Genomic DNA, 22,704 nt, shown 5'->3' with positions numbered 1-22,704 from the left:
TTTTTTCTAATTTATGACTCAAATGATACATGTAAATTCATACATTTTCTTTTTTAAAAATGGAACATACAATAATACCCCTTAAATGTTGAGAAAACATTTACTAGTGCAGGACAGAATGGTACAGAAAGAGATGAGCAAACCTTATGTCTCCACTCCAAAATCATGTTGCGCTTCTTGTTACTTCTCTCGGATGTTTGACCGTCATTGTGCAGAATTGGGTATGTGCTGACACCAAATTTGATCTCATACCTCTCTAAACTTGAAAAACTCTGGTGCATGTACGCTGAAACCTCACTTTTCAGCAAAGTAGGAGACATCTAGTGTCCAGCAGTTAAACCTTTTTTACTAGTTAATTGACTTATGTGGGAAAACCATATCAGACAAATTATAATTTAAATAATCCAACCAGATTTTAAAAGTGCTTAAAAAATGTTATTTTTCACCATTCATCGTTCTTGGCAGCGATCCGGCGAGGAGCTAAATCTCAAAACCCCCATTTCATCCCTCTGAAATCTATCCTGGTGTCATTGATTCTTCTGAAATTTGGTTGAACAGGTCGTCTGCATTTCAAGTTGGAATAATGGAATAAGTTTTTTTGTTTTTTGTTTTTTGTTTTTTTTTTTGCAGAAAGACAACAAGAGCAAGATTCAGAGGTCTAGAGGCTCACACTATGAAAATAGGTGGTTTACACCATGTAAAACCAGAACATGAGAAATAAAAATAGCCAAAGCACCACTTGTTTCCCAGAACTGAGACTGCTCCAACACAAGAGTCCAGCCACTTTTGTGCAACATTGGAACGTGACTAAATGATTGCCTACTATCTACTTTTGAGTGCCACCTATTATCAGATTTCACAATGTCAGTGCTATATGATGATCTCTGAAGCTGCACAGAGGCCGCAACCTCAAATACAGCCAGTTCACAGGATTTAGAAAATGATAAATTCTGTATTTTTACTGAACTTTGATCATTTTTAACAATTGTGCTTTTAAATTTCACAAAAACACTGGAAAGCAAGTTTTCATGCAAATCTTTGCTGTAGTAGAGAAACTGTAATGTATCATATGGAGTTAAAGGATTCAGGTTCACATTTTTTCAAGTCTGTCTTGTAACATTACTTGCTTGCCCATATGTACATGGAACAGTTTTTGCTATCTAATGATTCCTCCGGTTCATAGTGGCCTTTAAGAAATAGCTTCCTAATGCACTTCCAATGTAAGAGATGGGGGGAAAAGATCTACATTCTTCATTCTGTGTAAAAAATGTATTCCAGTGTTTATTTGAAGTTAATATAGCAGTTCAGAAGTCTGACTTTGTCATATCAAGTGGGTATCTTCCCAAGTTAGTCTTTTTAGTACGAAATTTCCCGTTAATGGTTCCCCAGTTTTTTCCTGCTGAGCTACAGTGGAGGGATAGTAACGCAAAAAGCGAATTTTGTACTAAAAAGCACTGAAGCTTTAGAAGATCCCCACTTGATTAGTCAAACTCGGACTGCCGAAGCTTCGCATTAGCTTCAGAAACACCTTGGAATTCATTTTTGCACAAAGCCAGGATTGTAGATTTTGTCCTGCATCACTTACATTGGGAGTGCATAAGGAAGGGATGTCTTCTGGGCCGGCAAACACCGCTTCAGTTTTCATATGGCCACCTGACTATTGTTATAAGACAGACGTTGAAAAAAACAAAAAGAAAAATCCTATCCTATCCTCTACTGACAGTCCATTGAGAGATATTATATTTTGTGGACTCTCTATAGAGTAGTGGTTTTTATCCAGTTATAAGTCATTAAACATCACATCACTATGATTTAAAAAAAAAAAAAAAACAAAACTCACATTATCCTGTCAGGAAAGAGGTTTTAGTAGAAGGCTGGAGTTACAAAAAGGAAAGGTTCAGCAGGTTATTAGAAATGGCAGCGAGAAAATCAAGTGGGTGGATATACTGACACAAAGAAATGAAGTGTCAGGCTACTTTGATGCCGAATATGTTACACAAGTCTTCACCTGCCACTGTGACAAAAAGTTCAGGTATACATTCAAAAGTTTGGTTTTAAAAGAGCTGAAATCTAGAAAGATCAGACAGGACTGACAGTCTGTGTTTAGAGACAGCCTTCCTGTCTCTGCCACAGCGAGCAGAGACAGGGTGTGTATAATATGGCAATCAGCCTTGATAACAAGCTTTATAATCACTCACTTTCATCTCACCATACACGTCACTGGCAGAGATAAAAGATGTAGAGAGCAGCTCCAATTATCGTGGATGACTTTGTATTCACCTTTGGCTCCTAATTCCCATCACGAGCTCTTAGTTTTTATGTGTGTGTGTGTGTGTGTGTGTTTGGCTGAGTGTGTGTGTGTGTGTGTTTGTGTGTTACAGGGAAAGTTTGACATAGGATGAAGGTATGTAGCCCTCCTCTCCACTGGCTTTAAGGACTCTCATCCAGCCGTCTCCTTTGTCCTCCTCCATTATACTCAACAGCTCTCCCTCTATAATGGAAATGGTGCCCTCACTGTTGCCTGCACACAAACACGCACATGTAAGAGATGCATAAAAGGCTACAAGGAGATCTATTTATGAACAAGTTAATGTTTGAATATTAAAATCTACCTTCGAAGGTGTACAGAGCCGTGCACTGGCCAATAGGAGATTCCATGTCGTCAAACTCATCGTCACACTCTGTGTAGATGTTATGGGGCTGTTCAGCTGCTACAACACTGGAGGAACACATGTACAGTCATTACAGATAGATGCATTATATTCATTATTATATCAAACATAACTTCTGGTTAATCAGATTCTAAAAAAACCCTGAAACATGAATTACTTTCCAGTTACTGTATTGCGTTTCTATTATCTGTGTGTCTCCCTCAAATTCTTTAATATGAGTCTCTACAGTCCCTTTTCAAAGATGACAATTTGACGAAGGAAAAGCAAAGGTGTAAATAACATCAACAATGGCTCCATTTCATTTAATTAAGTGTCCCAGTAAGTCGTCCCAGTAAGAGATGCCAGTGAGTGAGCAGTCACAACACCAGGACCCTGGAGCGAGATCACCCCAATGGAATTTAGTCATTTTTTTAATGATATCAATTCCACCTGCCCAGCAAGGGACTTCCACCAGCACTGTTCACAATGTTCAGAAAAATGTGACGATGAGGAAGAAAGAGCTCAATGTTGCTGTGGTAAAAAGACAACAAACACTGAAGTATGTCCATTGTAACATTTTTCAAAACAAAAAACTCCTAAAAAAACATTGTGTGACCCACAGTCAGTGTGGTCAACCAGCAGTAAGCATGCAGGCTTCATATCTACCACACACACAAGGCAGTGGTATCGATCTTCTCATTTAACTCTCAAGCAAGAAAGCGAGTAAAGGTATTTGCAAAATTTCAAACTCTTCCTTTAAAGACAGGCCTTACCCATGTTGAGTACTATTGTTGATGGTGTTGGAAGATTCTTCTCCACCCACTGCCTCTGACAGCCACGACTGTAGTGAGCAAGAAATAAGGAGTTTTTGAAAAATGCAAAAATACTTCAAATATCAACCATCATGACCAAAGTGTGTGTGTGTGTGTGTGTGTGTGTGTGTGTGTGCGTGTGTACCTCATATTTGGCGAGCTCCCCCCTCAGGCGCCCTATGTTCTGGGCGGTCTCTGTGATCTGAGGCTCCAGACTGGAGGGGTCTCCCATCTGTGGATTCTGCTCGTACACGCCCTTCATCTTCTCCAGCGCTTCACTGAAGGTCAAACGGGGGGTTGGGGGGTGGGGAGTCTTATTGTTATGGAAACATCAGCACTGATTAAGGAAGCTTCTCTCATGTGCAGCACTGCTGATAAGGATGGGAGGGATTGATACAAGTGTTTGGGAAGACCTGCTGAGGGGACTGGTCAAACTACTGCATATGACATCAGAGACTGGGCACTGATGGTGGGAAGTGAGACCTGGCTTTCCAATTCCTCCCAAAGGTGTTGGGTGGGGATGAGGTCAGGGCTCTGTGCAGGCCAGTCAAGTTTTTTCCATACCAAACAGTGAAACTTTATGGACTTGGCTTAGGGGTATTACCATGTTCAAACAGGAAAGAACCTTCCCCAAACTTTGCTGCCACAAAGCTAAGTACACTGTTGTCTAAAATACCAATGTATCATGTAGCATTTACCAATATGTCCCTTCATTGGAACTAAGGGGCCTGTCCCAAACAACGCAAAAAAAAAGCCCCAGACCAGAAGTACACAAAAGTATGTGGGCACCTTTAGCTATATAAGAGATATACTCTATGTCACCCGTGAGGTGACAGCTAACTTTTTGATGTCACTGAAACCTATCATAAATGGCCCTGAAAACACTGCTTTTCAGTTTATTTCTATGAGCAACGTGGTTCTACATTAACGTTAGCTGTTTCGGTTATTTCACATGAGATGTGTCTGCATCTGTGTTTTCCATTTCTGCTCCTCTGACTGGTTTGACGTTGGACAAAGATAAAGACATGTATTGTCCATGCGCTAATCGAGACTTAACGTTATGTGAATCAAAACACGAGTTGTTGCGTTGCTGCTCGTGCTGCCAGGTCACTGTCAATCATATTTGATCAAGCTACACCCACATGGTCCTGATGAAGCAGAGTAGCTCAGTGTTAAAACTCTTAATGCATAATAATTAAAGTGCTCATTTAGTCATGGATAATCAGTGACATATAGAAATAACTTCAAGGGCTGGTGGAGTTCCAAAGACTTTGAAATCATTCAAGCTGCATTAATTAACCAGGATATCCACTGATATTTTAAGCATATACAAGCAGTCCTGCTCCAAAAAGAGCAGGGGTATCGATGTGGTTGGAAGCTTTGTGATTTAATTTCCAAAACCACCATCAGGAGCTGGTAAACAGCCATGCTAGCAGCTCAGTTAGGCTGCACTTAGGTCATTATGAGTTGTAGTCTGGGCCCCATGAATATCTCTACTCTGTAGCTGTAGCTGGAGTAACTAACTGTGTGTCCATGGATAAAAGTACCCAAAAAAATGACTCCTAACAGCCCTTCCTATTGTATTTTGTGGAATACAAGTCCATTTTATGCAGTCCAAAACAACTTTGGATGATTACTGCGAAAATCGTGAGAGTAAGTGTGTTTTTTTTTTCAGCCATGGCTGTGACATTGCCGATGATGATGTCACCTTTGGTCCTGCGCCTTCTGCAGCTCTTTGGCGATGTCATCAATCTTCGCCTGCAGCCTCTTCTTCCTCTGCTCCGGAGGAAGGTGAGAGAAGTCCTCCGCAGCCGGCGGCTAAACGACGCAGAAACGCACACACACACACACACACACAAACAGTTAAGCAACCTGAGCATCATGTATGCAACGCTCACCACCAGATGTCACTCCTCCCTGTCTCTAGCTCCCTTTCCCACTGCTAATAAGACCTCCACGCTCAGACCGACAGGTTAATACTGAGAAAGAGCTTGTTAGTCAAAGACCCCTAATTAGAGAGCCACATAATTCTTCCATGTCAAGGAAACAAACCCTGGTCGAGGTATGAAAGCAGTAAAGGGAAAACAGAGAAAAAACCCACACATGGTTACAGACGGAGTGAGTGAGAAGCAAGACCGCTCACGACCTCCTAGCATCCCGTGACACTCCTTGATTATCCAAAGGAGAATACCAGTGAATTTCTCTTGCGTCACGGTTGTGGCTGGTGCATACTGTACAGACACACTCATAGACAGAAACAACAAGTAACGCTCTGTCTTCTGTAATGCCATATCGATGTACATTTAGGTAAGTATATAAAATAATTTCAATTATGATGAATGCAAATTAGATTTAAGGCGCTTTTTAAAAAACAAACTGATTTAGATTCTCTGAGATTTTGAGAGAGAGTTCCTAAATTTAGGAGTAACAATTACAAAAGCTTGCTTACCCTTTGTTTTGTAACCCTGACTTTTGACCCACTAAAATATATGCATCTAGGTATTAATGACGATAAGAAATTTTAGATTCAAGACAAAAACTTGTACTACTGTATTTCCAAAGTAGCAGTGACTGTATTTCTGAAACAAAATGTTTCTGTTCAATTGTTTTAAATGTAAATTTAAAATGTAAATATACACTTATCTATTTTCACTCCCCCCCTTTTTTTTTTGTTCTGCTGTCCAATGAAATATTTTAGACACTGTTTGCATTTTTGTTCTCAAGATGCAGATTTAAGTGATATATAAACATGACATTACAGAATTAAGGCTTGGTTCTTTGGTTTTTAGTTTGGGCAGAAAGTTAATATATTGATTTACTGAGTTAAATTAGTTCCCTGAAAGGAAAAATATAGTGCCTTCTGCAATTAGAAAAATGCATTTGATTTTATAAATGAAAGAGTAACTGCACCCAGACAATAAAAACTGCTTGCACTGCCAGCTAGTGGTGAGGCAAATGGAATCACTGGATTTATTCACTATGGCAAAGTAAATCTGTGTGAATTTTTTGCATTGAGTTTAACTTTGACACACAAATTTCCAATGTTGACCAACGGCCATCTGCCCCGACAGTGCCGACTTATAAAGGCAACAGAGACCAGGAGAGTCCAAAATGGAGGAGGCTACCGTAGCTTGTTAGCTGTGTTCAATCCACTTTATTTAACCTCTTTCATAAAAGGTACAAATTGCTCCAAATTACCTGACAAAAAACAAATTACAGCTCACATCAGGGGACCCATCAGTTTGCAGACCTGGCGTCCCCAGATGTGAGGTCCACAGGTAGACCCTTCTCCAAACTGGGGTTAGATCAAGCCATGGATATATTAAGACAGTGGGATAAGGCGCCACCACTGAGCCTTCCTGACAGTTTTTCCCAGTTGCCACCTGTGGCATTGCAACGAAAAATATCCCCAGTAAAACTATTGACAGGACTCCTCCAATTGCAAACGAGGTCTTTCTATTCTTTGTTTTTCTATATTTGTAAAACGTCCCAGAGCCTAGAAAAGGGAGTTTTATTTGCGTGACATCAACACAATGTAAAGCCTATGGGAGAGCACGACCATGCAGGCGAGGCAAGCCGGGGAAACACTGATGCATGCGTGCCGTGGGATGCACAACGCGGAAGCAAGCGAAGTAGCTGAAAAACTTTTTTTGCTTATGCGCCAGGCGTGCGCCATCTTTGAGTCCGGCATCCGCAGTACCTGCATGGCTCAAGCTTACTAGCTTGCTAACTAACAGTCTAGGTTAGTTAACAGTAAGCCATCGAGCTAGCAACCTTGGAGAGGTTCTTCATTTCTTCAGTAGCCCGTGGATAAAACGCAAAAGAATTTGTGACGCTTCCTAGTGTGATGGGGCATTTGTACCGTTCAACCCACGTAGGTCAGTGCAGCAAGATCTAGAGTGGAGCTACTCCTTAAATAGTCAGCTATTCCCCCTTGAAATGAATCCAGCACCAGAATTCTATTACCTAAGCACCTTTCAAGTTTACCCTCAATGTAACAATAACAAGCGTTACCATGTGCTTCTCAGCACGAGATATCTAGACAGAGGGAAAATGGAGACTCAGTATGAGACAAGTGTGCAACAAACATACCACATGGGTAAAACATTTTACAAAAACAAGCGTGTGAACTGTTTTTTTTTTTACAAGAGCACAGGTACAAAGTAAGAATGTCCAGGTAGAACAGCTTATTTGTATAAAAAGCATCAATTCGATGGATGTGAACACAACAGCAAGACGATGCTCTGGCCTGAGCCGAAGTCAGCCGAGACGGGAGTGTCACTCACCGAGCAAGGTTTGTGTAATATCTTTAAGGTGGAAATCCTAGGTTTGACAGAGCGATTAATCTCCCTCAGACAGAGAGAGAGAGGGGAGCGCTGCAGCCTGGAGAGGGGGAGGGAAAGGGGAAGAGGGGGGCTGTTGGCCGGGAAACGGGACGGGGGAGAGAAAGAAGGAGGGGCAAGCTAATGAGGGGAGAAAAAAGGGACAAGGTGGAGGAACAGGGAGCAGAGGAAGAGGAGCAGAGGAGGGAGAAAATGACACTGGTAATGAGGGGAAAAGAAGAGAGGGAGAGGAGAGTGAGTCAAAGAGATGCAGAGATTTTTATAATAAAGCGGAAAAAAACTTTGAGAACACAAAGGGTGTTTTTGGGCAAGTCTGTGCAGCAGACCGGAATTAGAATTGGCCCCTGAGGCCACAGGGTGGTGGGGGAAGACATGAGTGGAATGTGTGTTGAGTTTTGTGGGTGTGTGTGCGTGTCTGTGTGTATTTCAAAGCATTGTTACGGGGCCATGAGAGCGACATTTTTTCAACTTCTACAGTGGTCAACCGGAGCAAGATGAGAAGACAGCTGTGCCCTGCTCTTCATAAGGAGCGGACTGCTAATGATTTTACACAAGACTTCTGTTTTGTTTTGTTTTGAGTTTCTTAAAAATGGTCTTAACATTTAGCTGGAGTGGTTTTCAAGTCCTAAACCACAGCTAGCTGTAACATGACACCTTTTCTTAGAAGCGTATTGAGAAATGTTTATGTCATTATTCGAAATTAAGAAAAATTATTTATTTGAAGGATAAGTCTGGTGATATTTATTTTTCTTATGTCAACAAATCCCATAAAAGACTACATTACATATTATACAATAATATCAAGAAAAAAAGGTTCCTGCACACTATTGGATGCTCCCAGAAAATACTGAATATAACCCCAACATTTCAACATTACGCCCCCCCCATTAGGTAATACTAGCTTACCTGAGAGTGTGACTAGGGATCAGGGGAGGCCCATGTACTGCATGGGCCTCCCCTGATTCAACCCCGGTGTTGAATCCCAGGTTGAGCCCATTCATCATGTACACTTCATATTATTTACAGTGCGAACAAGACAAAACGCTGAGATATCAGTTACATATCAACCAAAAGGATGCAATGAAAGACTATCTGACCTGATGTTGAAACGTCATTTTTGTACTCTTTTTTTTTTGGGGAGCATCTATTTGGTTTGTCGGAGCTTTTTAAAATTACTGAACTCACTCAATTGGAAAAAAAAAAAATTGGTCTCAAAATTGAATGTCTGTTTTGGAGTCAATTTGATTTGCTATAAAAGAGGTTTCAGCAAGGATTTAATTTCATAAATATAATAATCCAATAATACATGATTAATAATCAAAATAATAATCAGAATATGGTTAAATCTTTAAATGAATTAGGCTGCGGCACTCTCTGATCATTCAATCAGCCAATTATTTGAGTACTGATTGTTGTTTCCACTACGCATTTAGACTTTATTTCAAAATAAGACAATGCAGTGTTTCAAGACGAACAAGTCAAACCTGTTAACTGCATTTAAAGAACCAAGTTATATGGTTTTGAAATTACAGGATCATTTTAGCTTTATAACCACATGTTAGCCCGGATTAGCTAAACCACATTTGAAGAAGAGGATCCAAACAGGACAGAGAAGATATTCGAGAGGCAAATCTGAGTGCAAGTTCACCTTGTGCTTCTTGTTGAAAGGCCATAGCTTGGCGCGCACTTTGGGCGGATTGAGGCTTGAGTCAGAGGTCGCTGGTTTAATTCCCTGGCTGTAGTCCTCAAACTCCAAATCTCCAGGTCGCTCAAACCCAGACTTGTGCTGCTCTATGAACAGTATCGAGTCCTGCAGGGAAGAGCAAACAGACACTCACCCACTTCAAGGAAACAGACGGTCGGACGTCAGTAAGTGTTGGCGCAACAGAGCCCAACTGATACTGGATGTCTGAAGTTAGTAACAATATATTGCCTGATATTTGTCTTTACATTAAAGAGTTAATTTTACAGCTAAAAATTGAACCCTTATTGTCTAAAACATACGTCACTGTATGTAATACTGTATGTTATTCTTTTTTCACTTGTGGAGACATAGTCATGCACAAAAAAGGTATAATATTTGGAAAAATCTATAAAAATCAAACTAGAGTTGTACTGGTTGTGCATTATGACTCTTCAAAGTCAGAAAATAGACACAGCAAGTTCACTGTTCCCTTATTTTAAATATGTGGGCGGAACAATGCAACAAAAAAAAGATCTTACTGTGTGTACACAACATACATAGACACATTATATTGTCTTGCGAAGATCTAACATTTACCTCTTTCTCATCAATTTTCGCTCCTGCTGCAGAGATTCCCTCTAGACACTTTGAGATGATAGGCAGTACCTTCTTTTCGATGTCTGAAAACTGGCAGTAGCCCTCCGCCAGCCGCCGGATCCTCCGCTCATCCATTTCCTGCAGTTTCTGTTCGCCACACAACCGTACAACAACCTCCTTTGATTTCACGTCATAGTCACTGTCTGTGTTTATACAGTTCAGTACATTAGTATTTGGACAGTGGCACAATTTTTCGTATCTTTGCCTCTGTACACCACCAGAATGGATATGAAACTAAGCCATCAAGATGTGATTGAAGTGTAGACTTTCAGCTTTAATTCAAGTGGTTCAACAAAAATATCACATTAACTGTTTAGGAATTACAGCCATTTTTAAACATAGTAATTACTTTTCAAAAGTAATTAGACAAACCAACATAATTATAATTATAAGGATTATTTTTAATACGTGGATGAAAATCCATTGCAGTCAATGGCTGCCTGAAGTCTGGAACCCAAGGACATCACCAAATGCTGAGTTTCCTCCTTTGAGATGCTTTGCCAGGCTTTTACTGCAGCCACCTCCAGTTACTTCTTGTATGTGGGTCTTTCTGCTCTCAGTTGTGTCTTCGGTAAATGCCTGCTCTATTGGGCTGAGGTCAGGTGACTGACTTGGCCACTGAAGAATATACCGTTTCTTTGCCTTGAAAATGCTTGTTACTAACTTGACTTCTTATCTATCTTTACTGTAGTTTTGTGCTTTCTCATCTCTCTCCTCTCTCTTCCTGTCGCCTTCTGCAGGTATTTCTGCAAATCACCTCCTGCTCCCATGATCCTGCTGAACAGCCACTGCCTCAAATATTCTTTAATAATCTATTATTATTAATTATAATATTTGTAATTATTATTTAATTTTATTAGTAGTATTATTCACCCTATTATTATAATTATTAGTTTTATTATTAGTCTCATTATTGTTACACATCTTTATGTTATACGTCTACTGTGCTATGCCCCCGTCTCTCTCTCTCTCTCGCTCTCTCCCTCTCCCTCTCCCTCTCCCTCAACCCAGCTGGTCGGGGCAGAGGGCGGCCCACCACGAGCCGTGTTCCGTTCAAGGTTTCTACCTGTTACAAGGGAGTTTTTCCTCGCCGCTGTCGCCAAGCGCCTGCTCATGTGGGAATGTTGGGTCTCTGTAAATGTAACTATAAAAAGTACGGTCTAGACCTGCTCTACATGAAAAGTGCCCTGAGATAACCTCCGTTATGATTTGGCGTTATATAAATAAAATCGAATTGAATTGTACTGAAAAGCTTGCAGTATGTTTTGGGTCATTATCCATCTGTACTGTGAAGCACCGTCCTGTCAGCTTTGCAGCATTTGGGTGAATCTGAGCAGATAGTGTAGCCCTACACACTTCAGAGTTCATCCTGCTATTTCTATCAGCAGTCACATCATCAATAAACACCAGTGACCCAGTTCCACTGGCAGCCATGCATTCCCATGCCATAACACTGCCTCCTCCATGTTTGACAGATGATGTGGTACGCTTTGGATCATGAACTCTTCCTTTCCTTCTCCACAGTTTTCTGCTCCCATCATTCTGGTACAAGTTAATTTTGGTTTCATCCGTCCAAAGAATCTTGTTCCAGACCTGGGCAGGTTTTTTTAGATGCTTTTTTGCAAACTGTAATCCGGCCTTTCTGTTCTTGAGTGTTACCAGTGGTTTGCACTTCCCGGTAAACCCTCTGTATTTAGGTTCATGAAGGCGCCTCGTGATTGTAGACTTTTAAAATGATACACCTGCCTCCTCGAGAGCTTTCTTGACCTGACTAGATGTTGTAAGTAATTTTTCGCCGTCAAGGGAAGAATTCTGCGATCATCCACTTTAGTTGTTTTCTGTGGTCTTCCAGGCCTTTTGGTGTTGCTGAGCTCACCAGTGTATTCCTTCTTTTTAATAATGTACCCAATTGTTGATTTGTTTTGTTTTTTCAGTCTAATGATGGCCTCTGAAAATGAAGGACTAGGTAGAAAAATGGCTGTAATTTCTATGTTAACGGTAAATGGGGTATTTTTGATAAACCACTTGAATTGAGGCTGAAAGTCTACACTTCAATCACATCTTGATGACTTCGTTCCAAATCCATCGTTGTGGTGTACAGAGGCAAGAACATGAACATTGTGTCACTGTCCAAATACTTATGGACCGGACTGTACGTCATACATTCAAATGCATATGAACCCACTGGAGAAGGACAATACATGGCTGTGTTTGGTTTGTAGTAAACAGTAGCAGGTAGATGAGCTCTGCCCAGATTTACTGCATTGTGAACGCGTGCATGTGTGTCTTTGTCTCACATTGAAGATCTGCGGTATCTCCGAGTAGTAGAATAAGTTTTGTTCCTTGTTGTATTTCTGGAGCTGTGCTGCGTAGTCGTTCCTGCACTCCTCCGCCGTGTGTGTGCGGGCATGGGCGTGCTGCTTGGCCTTGAGAGCGAAGGATAGATGGAGTGGGGGAAGAGAAAGGGAGGGGAAGATGAGAGGATGCAGGAAGAGGGAGAAAGGAAGATATGCAAAACGAAATGCAAAGTGGGATAAAGGCAGGAGTAGATGCAGGCAGGAGGGGAGGGAGGGACAGGAGGGGAGAAGAGTTCAAGTGTTGTTTTGACCGAAAATTATTCAAAAACCACAGGTGAATAAAATCAGGGCTCAGCTGCTGATGCTAAGGTGTGTGTGTTTACTTTCTCGACATCGAGCCTGGTGGCATATAGGTCACTCTCTGTTTTCTCTGCTTGTTGTGTGGCTTTATCAGCCTCCGCCCATTCCTTGGCGAAGCGCTTCTTAGTCTGCAGGCATGAACACACACATAAACTTTAATACACTTGAATGAACAGAGCATTAGTCGTATTACCAACGCAAAATTCTGGGAGTTGAGTCCCACTAGAGATAATAAAAATGCAAGCGGACTGTCCACCAAAATAATGTCAGTTCACCCAAATTACAAAATGTCCAGCTGATATATTTTCCCACTTCATATTTTCTTAGTGACAAAGATAGTTTTGGTTTAATTTTGGCCTGGATTTGAAATAAAGTTATCTGTTCTAAGAGATTTCTGCTGCTAAACCCGGAAAAATTTAGGTAATTTTAGGTGAAATTTTGTTTGTGGTGCTCAAATCATAAATTGCCATCAAAGGCTTTATTAATGGTCAATAAGTCGTATTCTAAAGCTTAATACGCCTGTTATAAGCCACGGGTTGCCAGGCGGTGAACAGTCTCCCTACTGTTAATCCTCCTCCAGCAGGACACTTGTTTTGTCATTTTCACTCTTCAGTTCACTGTTGGACTTCTGACCTTTTGTAAAAGTACCGCAGGACCTCTGGACTATTTGATGGATTATTAACATAGTAATGATGTGTAATAACAGATAACTTACTAAGGGTCCCGACTGGAATTTTTGTCCACTGGTCGGACTACGGAGGAATGTTTTTACGAGAGGATCCCTGCGCCAAACAAAAGTAGCAAAGATTTTTCAAAACCTGGCAACACAATAGGTTTTCTAATTAATGGCTAATAACTGGTCTAAGCATTAGAAGATCATCTGTTAACATTGATATAGTCACTACCTACAATTAATAAACCCCCTGGAAAGGGAGCCCTATTATCAAGTGGTACCAAAATTACATTTAAAATATTCATGTGTTTCCAGTGTACATACATTACTGTGAATAATCCACACATCCCGCTGTGAACAGTTTTGATTGAAACCACTTTCTACCAAAGAAAGAAAGAAAAGTTGTTGCTGTTCGATTTTCTAAATTCATTTTTTTTTTCAGTACTACAAAGAAAATCCTATTGTTCATTTAACATTTATGTAAATTTTTAATATTTTTTCTTGGGTGTTTCTTGAAAAGAACCATGTCAGTTGGTTCTAACTATAGGTGAAATAGAGTGTGTTCAGTCCCTTACATTTCTAATTCATTCCTAATACTGAGCTAGGCGAGAGTCTTATTGTCTGTTACTGTTAAACATGCAAAAATATGCAAGTTCTCTACAAGTAAACTTATAATTCAACCTACAGTATATGAAGAATAGAATTTCTAACAATAAATGAGTGATACATAAATCTTTACCTGCTTTTAAACTAAACAAAAGCAGCTAAAACTAAAAGTAAATAAAGATTTCAGAACCTTGGTTCCATTTGCCCTAAAATTAGCACTAAATTAAATCGGTTCTTTCAAGAAAACTTTCAAGTAATTGTTGCGAGATTGTGGGAAATAATGGACCCTGTAATCTGGGTGAATCGACTTTCAAGTAAGAATTATGTGATCCAACCTAGGCGTCTGCAAGCAGCGACAACGAGTGACTCACACTTTCTAGGTGTTTAAAGCTGCTCTCTAAAGTCTGCTGGGCCTTCTTTGCATCAGACAGGTGCTGGGGAGGGAAGAGGTTGCGGTAAATGTGCTGCAGTTTAGAGATGAGGACACAGCGTATCAGGTCAATTTGCAATCTGCCAAACCTCCCCGTTCCTTCCTTCTTCCCTTCTCTCCCTCCCTTGCTTTCTCCCTCCCCCGTGTGTTCCTCCTCCCTCTCTCACTGTTTTCCGTTCATGTTTGAGTTCCTGAAGGTACTTGGTGAGCTCGACACAGATGCCGGTCATCATGTTTTCAGCGATGAGCTCCCGTTGCCCGGCGTAATCGTTCAGCTCGTTCAGGATCTCCTGAAACGATGCGTGATTGCTGAATCTGCAACGGGGGGGGAAGGGACAATTAGGCAAAAGCTCGCAGCCGTGGAGACCAACATTTAACTGACCATTAGCCAAACCCCTGAGCTGTGATTTTCCAATCAGTGGCTTAAACTGTTTGTATCCGTTCTAAAGTAAGCTGTTTTCGTTTTTTTCTTTTACAAGTCAGGCTCACTGTTTGAAAAAAACAAAAAAAAATTTAAGCATAAACTGGACCAATGTGTTAAATATGTTTCTTCTAATATCTGCAGTAATCATCCAAACCATCCTAAGGTTATGTTAGAATAAATAACATTTTAATTATGTTTTTACAATATTTCAATATTGTACTATGATGCTATGGCTAAATAGCTCTACCCTGAAATATACAAATAATGTCTTCTACATGGCTCATCAGCTGGCAAGGATGTTGAAGATTTTTGCCCGCGACTTTAGCGTCAGTCCTCAGTTTCAGCCTTAACGTTGGCTTATGCTGGCTAGCAACAGCTGAGAATACCTGCTAGCCACGACTCAAGTCATTCAACGGCTAGAGATGAGAAGCCCACTTCTGTACTGTCTGACACTGAAGACCCACGGTTTGAACATTTCCGGCGAATTTGGAGCAGTTTGGAGCAAATCTGCACGTGCTGTGCGAGAATGGAGAGCTTGTCGGGTTCGCGGCAACTACAGGGGTTTAGCGAACGTTCAGGTGTCATTTCAAGAGAAATGAGCGGGAAATGATTGACTGGACATTTTATTGGTCTCTCACTTGCAGTCTTGCTCTTCCTTGCTCCCTCGTTTGGCGTATTTCTTGGTTAGACTCCTGTTCGGCGTAAAGGAAGCACCGTGACTCTCCGTTACACACACGTGAAAAAACACAATGACATTTCACGTAGATACAAATAAACATTGAGAAGAGGAAGAAACCCCGGTGGGCTCACCTGAGTTGCTTGGCGTAGCTCTGCTCTATCTCTGTCCGTTCCTTCACAAACTTTATGTATCGCTCCACCAGATCAAGGCCTGACTGCGTCTGCTTGTCGATGACGTCATACTGGTCCTAGGAGAGGGACAGCACAGAGCAACACATTGGTAAACGCACATATGTGCGGCAGAGGCGCTAACGGCCTCTGCCGAAGAAAACCCAGAGGCTGACAGGTGTCATGGCAAACCTATAACACACAGCTGACAGTGCAGTGTACTGTGGATTTTGGATAGTGACAGATTTTTCATCCTTTTGTCTCTGTACTCACTCTACAGCGTTTTTGGATCTGAAATGAAACAATGACTACGCGGGCATTGGTTGGCGCTGTAGACGTTTTAATGCACAGTCCAAATTTAAGACAACGCAGCGGGACAAGGACCCAAAACAGACACACAACGACACCACATGGTGACACCACTGAGGTTTTTTTTAGGTGTAAGGTGTTTAGGCAGGCCAAGTCGGTCACACTGCCTCAGTCCAGGTTACGCGTTTCATCTACTGAAGACCAGACTGAAAGCAGAAAACCAAAAAGCCCCCTGAAACAAGTAGTAAACGAGTCATGAGGCTGGCTGCAGTGTCAGCAGGAAATCATAAGAGGTGTCTGCTGATGTCTGTGGGTCACGCATTTCAGAGTAGAACTATAAAGATAAGTTGATTGATCAATTAGTCGATTGCAACCGTTTTGATTAATCACTTAAGATCAAATTTGAAGATATGCTGCTTTTCTCTTTCTTGTGTGAAACTAAACTCACTATTTACGGGTTTTGGACAGTTTGTCGGACAAAATTAACAAACTGAAGACGACTCCTTGGGTTTCCAAGATATTGCAATGGGCAATGACATTTTATAGACCAAACAATAAATCAAGCAATGAATCAATAATTAGCAAAATCCATCAACCATAAAACCATTGTTAGTTACAGCTCTATTTCTGACAGGTACTGCATGCAAAGAGTTTGACGCTGAATATCAAACTTGACAACGTTTTTTTCAATTTTTTCTATACATTTTTGTCCCCCGAAACTCTGGGACTAATGTATAAGAAGGGCCACGATTGCTACATTGTTCATATAATGTTCATTTTTTTATTGTGGCTTTTAAACATTTCTTTTAATTCGTACCTTTTGCGATACTGTGTCTTTGTTTGTTTACATTCCTGGTTTTCGTGTAATCTCGCTCCTCAGTACAGAATGTACAGTCACTGCTTCCACCATATCTGATTTTCTCACCACTTAGTGTCTACTAAGTGAGTGACAGAAAATAAGACTCCGTAGCAAACTGCTGTGATAAAACATGGCTACTTAAATAAAAATAAAGCTGTGGCATTGAGATATGTTGTAGGGCTGCTGATTAATCTCCCGATTATTTTCTTGATCAATCGTTTTATCTATGTAATGTCAGAAATGTTAAAAAAAAATATCCCAAGGCCCAATGTGATGCCATCAAACTGCTTCTTTTGTTTGACCAACAGTTGAATGGAATTTGCTACTATTTAGCATTTTTGCTTGAAATGTGACTCGTTTATCACCAACTGAGTTTCTGTTGACCAGATCAACTAGTTCTACTGATTATTGCCCAACCCTCTATATTCAGGCTCTGAGAGAGTGCATTAATGTCCAAAAAATAATGAACATTATGCACCAGCATCTGACATCCACAGACACCGAGAATAGTCTTGTGGATTGAGTTTCGTTAACAGAGCCCATGCTGATGTCTTAAAATGCTTCGTTTTGTACGACCAGCAGGCCCAAACCCCAAAATATTCAGTTATAAAAACCAGAAAATATTTACATTTGTAGAGCGGGAACCAGTAAATATTTGCCATTTTTTCCACACACACACAAAAAAGACATTAAATAAATGATTAATCCCTTATTAAAGTAGTTAATATTTTAGATACATTTTTCTGTTGATTGACTAATCCACTCTAATTAGTGTCTGCATTTGGATCACACTTCATCAGGCTGTGGATCTGCCACAAATAGAAAATAAAAGCCTATGAATAGTCCAACACACACACACACACACACACACACAAACACGGTATCCTTCCTTATCTCAATTTCTCACACACACGAAAAGTACAAAGGTGTAGTAAGGAATGAAAAACGAACACACATCCATGCCTTCAAAACATTCACACACACACACACACACACACACACACACACACACACACACACACACACACAAACCTGTTAGACAGGTAACATTTGTCCTTTCTGTCCCCACTGGCTTACATCTACACAGTTACATGACATACAATAAAGAGCTCGCTGATGAAGAATGTGACAACAATACTGAACAGTATGAATACACGGATACAAGATGCACAAACAGAGCAGGGTGGTTCTGTTGTTGTTTCTCTTGTGAAATACAGAGAAAAACTCCACCTCTCAGTTGTTCGTGTGTGTGTGTGTGTGTATGTCTGTGTGTATTCGTAAAGAGGCTGCAGGGTCTTTTGGAGCCAGAGACATAGATATTGAGTCCTCAGAGGAGGGGGAAGCTAAATAGAGATCAAACAGTAACACAGATAGCAGTGTCCTGGATACGAGAGAGCTGGGAGAAGGCAGGGAAGGGGGAAGGAACAGGATTAGAATATATAAAAGAATGATGTGAGCGAAATGGACATTTTGCCGGAAGAAACCTGCACCAGGTAGGACAGTGATCAGGGAAATCAGATGGCCGAGAAACACACTGCAAATGCTGATCTTGATAGAGAGATTTAAGGTCTGTGAAGAATATTTGACACTTCTTCCTTCATGCATTTCCCACTTATGTTGCTACGCCCCATTACTTTACTGAAATACATCTGCATGCTTGTGTGAGAGGAGGAAATACTGATAGTGAGACAGAGAGGGTTCAGGAATGAGATAATCATTAGCTCAATGTGAACCTCCGCCCTGTGACTGACGGTCCCACGGGCCTCTCTCCAAACGCTGGAGCCAGTCGGACTAGTCCCACCCCCCCTCTGTGACGAAACACAGCAGTGTTTCCTGATCCAGGCTGATCTGAGGTCGGATTCTAGCTCATATAAATCACAATGTAAGCTACCAAACAACAGGATTGGCTGCTCTAGCTACTTGTAAATCGGTTTCTTAGTAACTACTAGCTACTTTTCTAAGTAGTAAAATGCTAAAATGGGTTGCACCATTAAAACTTAAATCCCCCCTTCAGACATATTTTAAGATATATAGAAATACTAATTTGTACTTGATATGGGTTTTCAAAAAAATCAATTACATCAATGAAAGTTCATAAAATTACATATAGTCCTTCTTCTTCATTGAAAGTCTAGAATCTAGGAATATGCAAATATTATAAAACGTTAAAATTTTAACTGCTGGACACAACATGTCTCCTGTTTTACTGAAAAGTCCAACGTCGGTGTATGGAGGCTTCAAGTTTCCGCATCACAGTTGTGTTCCCTGGATATTGGATCAGGATTGGCCCCGAAAACTAGTTGTAATGTCACAAAATCATGCTCGTAAGTACAAGCCTTAAACTCAGCTTTAAGTTTCCACCACCACCACCGCCTCCATCTTTCATCTATTTGACGGAGAGACAGGAAACAAGGGCAGAGAGAGCGGGGTATGACAACAGCATCAAATGCGACAGAACATCCCCCGACGGGAACTGAACCGTGGATGTTGCAGTTTTGTGTTATGCGCTTTAACCCTTTGGCCGCTGGACTCCCCACTGCCTCCACTGTTTTAAATGTGAACAATGTATGTTAAGCTACAACCCGCTCTCGTGTACCTACGGGACGAGATTACAGTGGGTGGACAGCCGCCTGGGGCGTACCGTACGGGCAGTACGATCGGAGGCAGCCAAGAGCGCCTCTAAAGCTGACCACGGAGAAACTTTCCCCCATTCTACGGATGAATGCGAAAGCAGCCTTCTAGAGTCGGGCTCGGCACACCGAGGGTCAGCGAGGGTCAAACATCCAAGAGAAGTAACAACAAGCAAACCCACAGAACTGGAAATCCCACAATTTCCAAAGACACCAAATATGTCTGGCAGATTTCTGGGGAAATGTGGCTTAAACTGATACACAAGACATCTGAAACATGTGTCATTGGATGGAGAGGCGCAGCCATACAGAGCACGGAGTCCTGGATTTTGGACACAGCTTTGATGAAGAGGAGCTCATACAAACTGACAGATTATACTGGTTGTTCTGTCAGACACTGACGATTTTTCCCACTTTAAATTTACCTGGGGGGGGGGGTAGTATAAAAAAGGAAAATATTTAATTTGTAGAGCAGGAACCAGTGATTATTTACCATTTTTGCTGAACAAATTAATTAAGTAAATGATGAATCCATTATCAATGTAGTTAATATTTTAGATACAGTTTCTGTTGATTGACTAATCATTTCAGCTCTAATTAGTGTTTGCACCTGCATCACATTTCATCAGGCCGTGGATCTGCCACAAATAGAAACTACAAGCCTACCAATAACCCAACACACACACACACACACACACACACACACACAATCACATGCACACACACATATATCCTCAATTTCTCACACATGTAAAAATGACAAAGATGTAGTAGGGACTAAAAGTGAATACCAGAAAAATGACTTAAACGACGGATTGATTATCAAAACGGTTGGTGACAGGACTGAAATGATTAGTTGGTCAAACAGAAAATGAATCACTGACGGATAATCGATGACTCACTTGAATCATTGTTCAAGCAAGAATGCAGAACATCTACTGGTTACAGCCTCTCAAATGTGAGCAGTTGCTGCTTTTCTTTGTCTGATGTGATAGTAAACTGAATATCTTCGTGTTGGACTGTCGATCAGACAAAACAAGCCCTTTTAATACATCACTTTGGGCTTGGGGAAAGTGTGATAGGCCCTTTTTTTCTCCCTCTATTTTCTTGCATTTTGTGGCACAAAGAACTTGCTAATTAAATCGATAATGAAAATAATTTCCAGTTGCAGCCCTGGCGAATGATTCATTTCCTGTCAAACGACCAATCGATCAGTTGCTTCAGCTCATGCTTGGATATCCCCCGGCTCTCTGCCACACTGGGTCTGATAAAGCGCACGCCCCACCGAACTCCCGCACCACGAGCAGCAGGAGTTGAACGACTCCTGAGCGTCAACTCCTCCATCGTCTGAAGACACAGCCCGACAGCCTCACCCCACTCTGTGCTGAACTGTTGAATAATCTCAGTGGCATGTAAGTCCGACTCTGACCGCGATCGCGGCAGGGTTCCCGGGGAAATTTTGCTCTCTTTGCTCTCGCCAACTATTAAACTCTCCCGGACAGGACTTTTTGTTTGACACAACACAGACACACACACACACACACACACACACACACACCGTGCTGTATATAACATGTATCCTCTACGTTGGTCTGACTGTGATCAACGTGCAGCTGAAGCGATCGGTCGGTTAACGATTGGTCACTCAGTGGCAAATGAATCGAGAGCTATTCTGATAATCGATTGATCATCGCGCAAAAAATGCCAAACATTCCTTAGTCCCAGCTTCTCAAATGGGAGGATTTCCTGCCTTTCTCTGACGTAAAGAGAATATCTTGTGGTTTGGGGCAGACAAACAAGCAGTTAGCAGGCATTATTTTGGGGTTTAGAAAATAGAGATAGGCGTTTTTTTTTAGCCCCCATTTCTGATACTTTATAGATCCAAGGATTAATCTGACAACGAAGTAGTTGCAGCCCTTTCACTTCGGTGCTCAGTGACCCTACAGAGGGCACTGGTGCTCGGGGCTGGCGTGCGGGATTTTGGAGGTCGTCCGACCTGGCGACTGGAGCTGTGATTCGGCAGCTGAGACGCTGACCAGATGCGACAGATGTGACGAGGGGTGCCGCTGTCGCGAACGAAACCCCCTCGTCCGTGGACGGCCGGGCAGACACCTGGCAAAGCGAAGCCGCGGTCCAGGCGTGCACATGAGGGAGGAGCGAACGAGTAAAAGGTGGTGGACTACACCTTCAGCCTACACCAGCGAGCGCATAAGAATGCACGGCCTGCCAGAAAGAGCAATAACCCCCCCCCCCCTCTCCTTATGATAAGGTATGCAGCAGGAGTTGCGAAATCCTCTGGCTTGAGGCTTTACAGATAGACTCCTGCCGCTGTCTCAAGACTAGGCCTGCTCAACGCAGGCCTACCCTGGGAAAGACAAGAGACCCGTGTACAAACTGTGTCGACGGAAACAATAGCGGGAGAGCCTTCGTCTTAGGGGATGTTGAAGGTACTTTGTGTGAAGGACTTGTCCCACCGGGCTCCGCTTCTCCCGAGTCAGCTGTCAACTTACCCACAGATCCGTTCCAAAGTCCATGTCCGCAGAAGTTCGGGTGTCTGAGGAAAAACGCAGGAATCCCTCTGTGTTGTTTTAGAGCAGAGAAAGAAGCACCCAGGTGGTGGAGGGGGGAAAAAAAAAAAAAAAAAGAAAAGGGGGGGGGGGGAGCTCCTCTGGTTACAGCGATTCCACAAAACTTTTAGAGTCTCGAAAGCGGAGATGGCGGAGGAAATGTGTGGAGGAAGTCTACGCCTTCTCCTTGGCACGGACGCGGCCGTCCTGTTCCTCCAGGCCCGCGAGAGAAAAAATATGTTCAGGCGCTTTTCCTGAAACAAGTTTGGGTCCCGGAAAGAGAGAGAGTGAGGGAGAGGGAGAGAGAGAGAGAGAGGGAGAGAGAGAGAGAGAGAGAGAGAAAGGGAGAGAGAGAGAGAGAGAGAGAAAGGGAGAGAGAGAGAGAGAGAGAGAGAGAGAGAGAGAGAAAGGGAGAGAGAGAGAGAGAAAGGAAGAGAGAGAGGGGGGTGTTTCTATTTGTTTTATTTTGAATACGCTTTAGTTTGTTTTCGTCATAAGTGCTCGTGAAAACCTTTGAACAAACACGCGCATTCTCTGGCACTAAAACAACAACAAC

General features: G+C 41.8%; 1 protein-coding gene across 1 annotated transcript; it reads right to left on the bottom strand.

The window, feature by feature from the left end:
- Positions 1 to 13: 13 nt before the first annotated feature.
- Positions 14 to 22,219, bottom strand: LOC120799682 (cdc42-interacting protein 4 homolog). The gene is made up of 14 exons (XM_040144949.1): positions 22,092 to 22,219; positions 15,748 to 15,863; positions 15,576 to 15,629; positions 14,681 to 14,828; positions 14,455 to 14,517; positions 12,828 to 12,932; positions 12,445 to 12,573; positions 10,088 to 10,234; positions 9,455 to 9,616; positions 5,172 to 5,281; positions 3,609 to 3,741; positions 3,425 to 3,492; positions 2,613 to 2,719; positions 14 to 2,521 (listed from the first exon to the last, which is right to left on the bottom strand). The coding sequence occupies exons 1-14, from the start codon at positions 22,113 to 22,115 to the stop codon at positions 2,376 to 2,378; spliced, it is 1,512 nt and encodes a 503-aa protein (XP_040000883.1). The 5' UTR covers positions 22,116 to 22,219; the 3' UTR covers positions 14 to 2,375.
- Between the last annotated feature and the right edge of the window lie 485 nt (positions 22,220 to 22,704).

The sequence above is a fragment of the Xiphias gladius genome, chromosome 15 (genome assembly GCF_016859285.1).
Source record: "Xiphias gladius isolate SHS-SW01 ecotype Sanya breed wild chromosome 15, ASM1685928v1, whole genome shotgun sequence".
Taxonomy (NCBI): Eukaryota; Metazoa; Chordata; class Actinopteri; order Istiophoriformes; family Xiphiidae; genus Xiphias; species Xiphias gladius.
Note: the sequence above shows the minus strand (reverse complement) of the source record. Positions and strands in the feature narration are given on the sequence as shown.

Excerpts from the sequence above, each read along its gene's own strand:
- LOC120799682 (XM_040144949.1), bottom strand. The coding sequence starts at position 22,115 with ATGGACTTTGGAACGGATCTGTGG. Across the intron at positions 5,282-9,454 it reads CTTTCAACAAGAAGCACAAG|CCGCCGGCTGCGGAGGACTT; the intron begins GTGAACTTGCAC and ends TGCGTCGTTTAG. Across the intron at positions 2,720-3,424 it reads AACAATAGTACTCAACATGG|TGTTGTAGCAGCTGAACAGC; the intron begins GTAAGGCCTGTC and ends GTGTTCCTCCAG.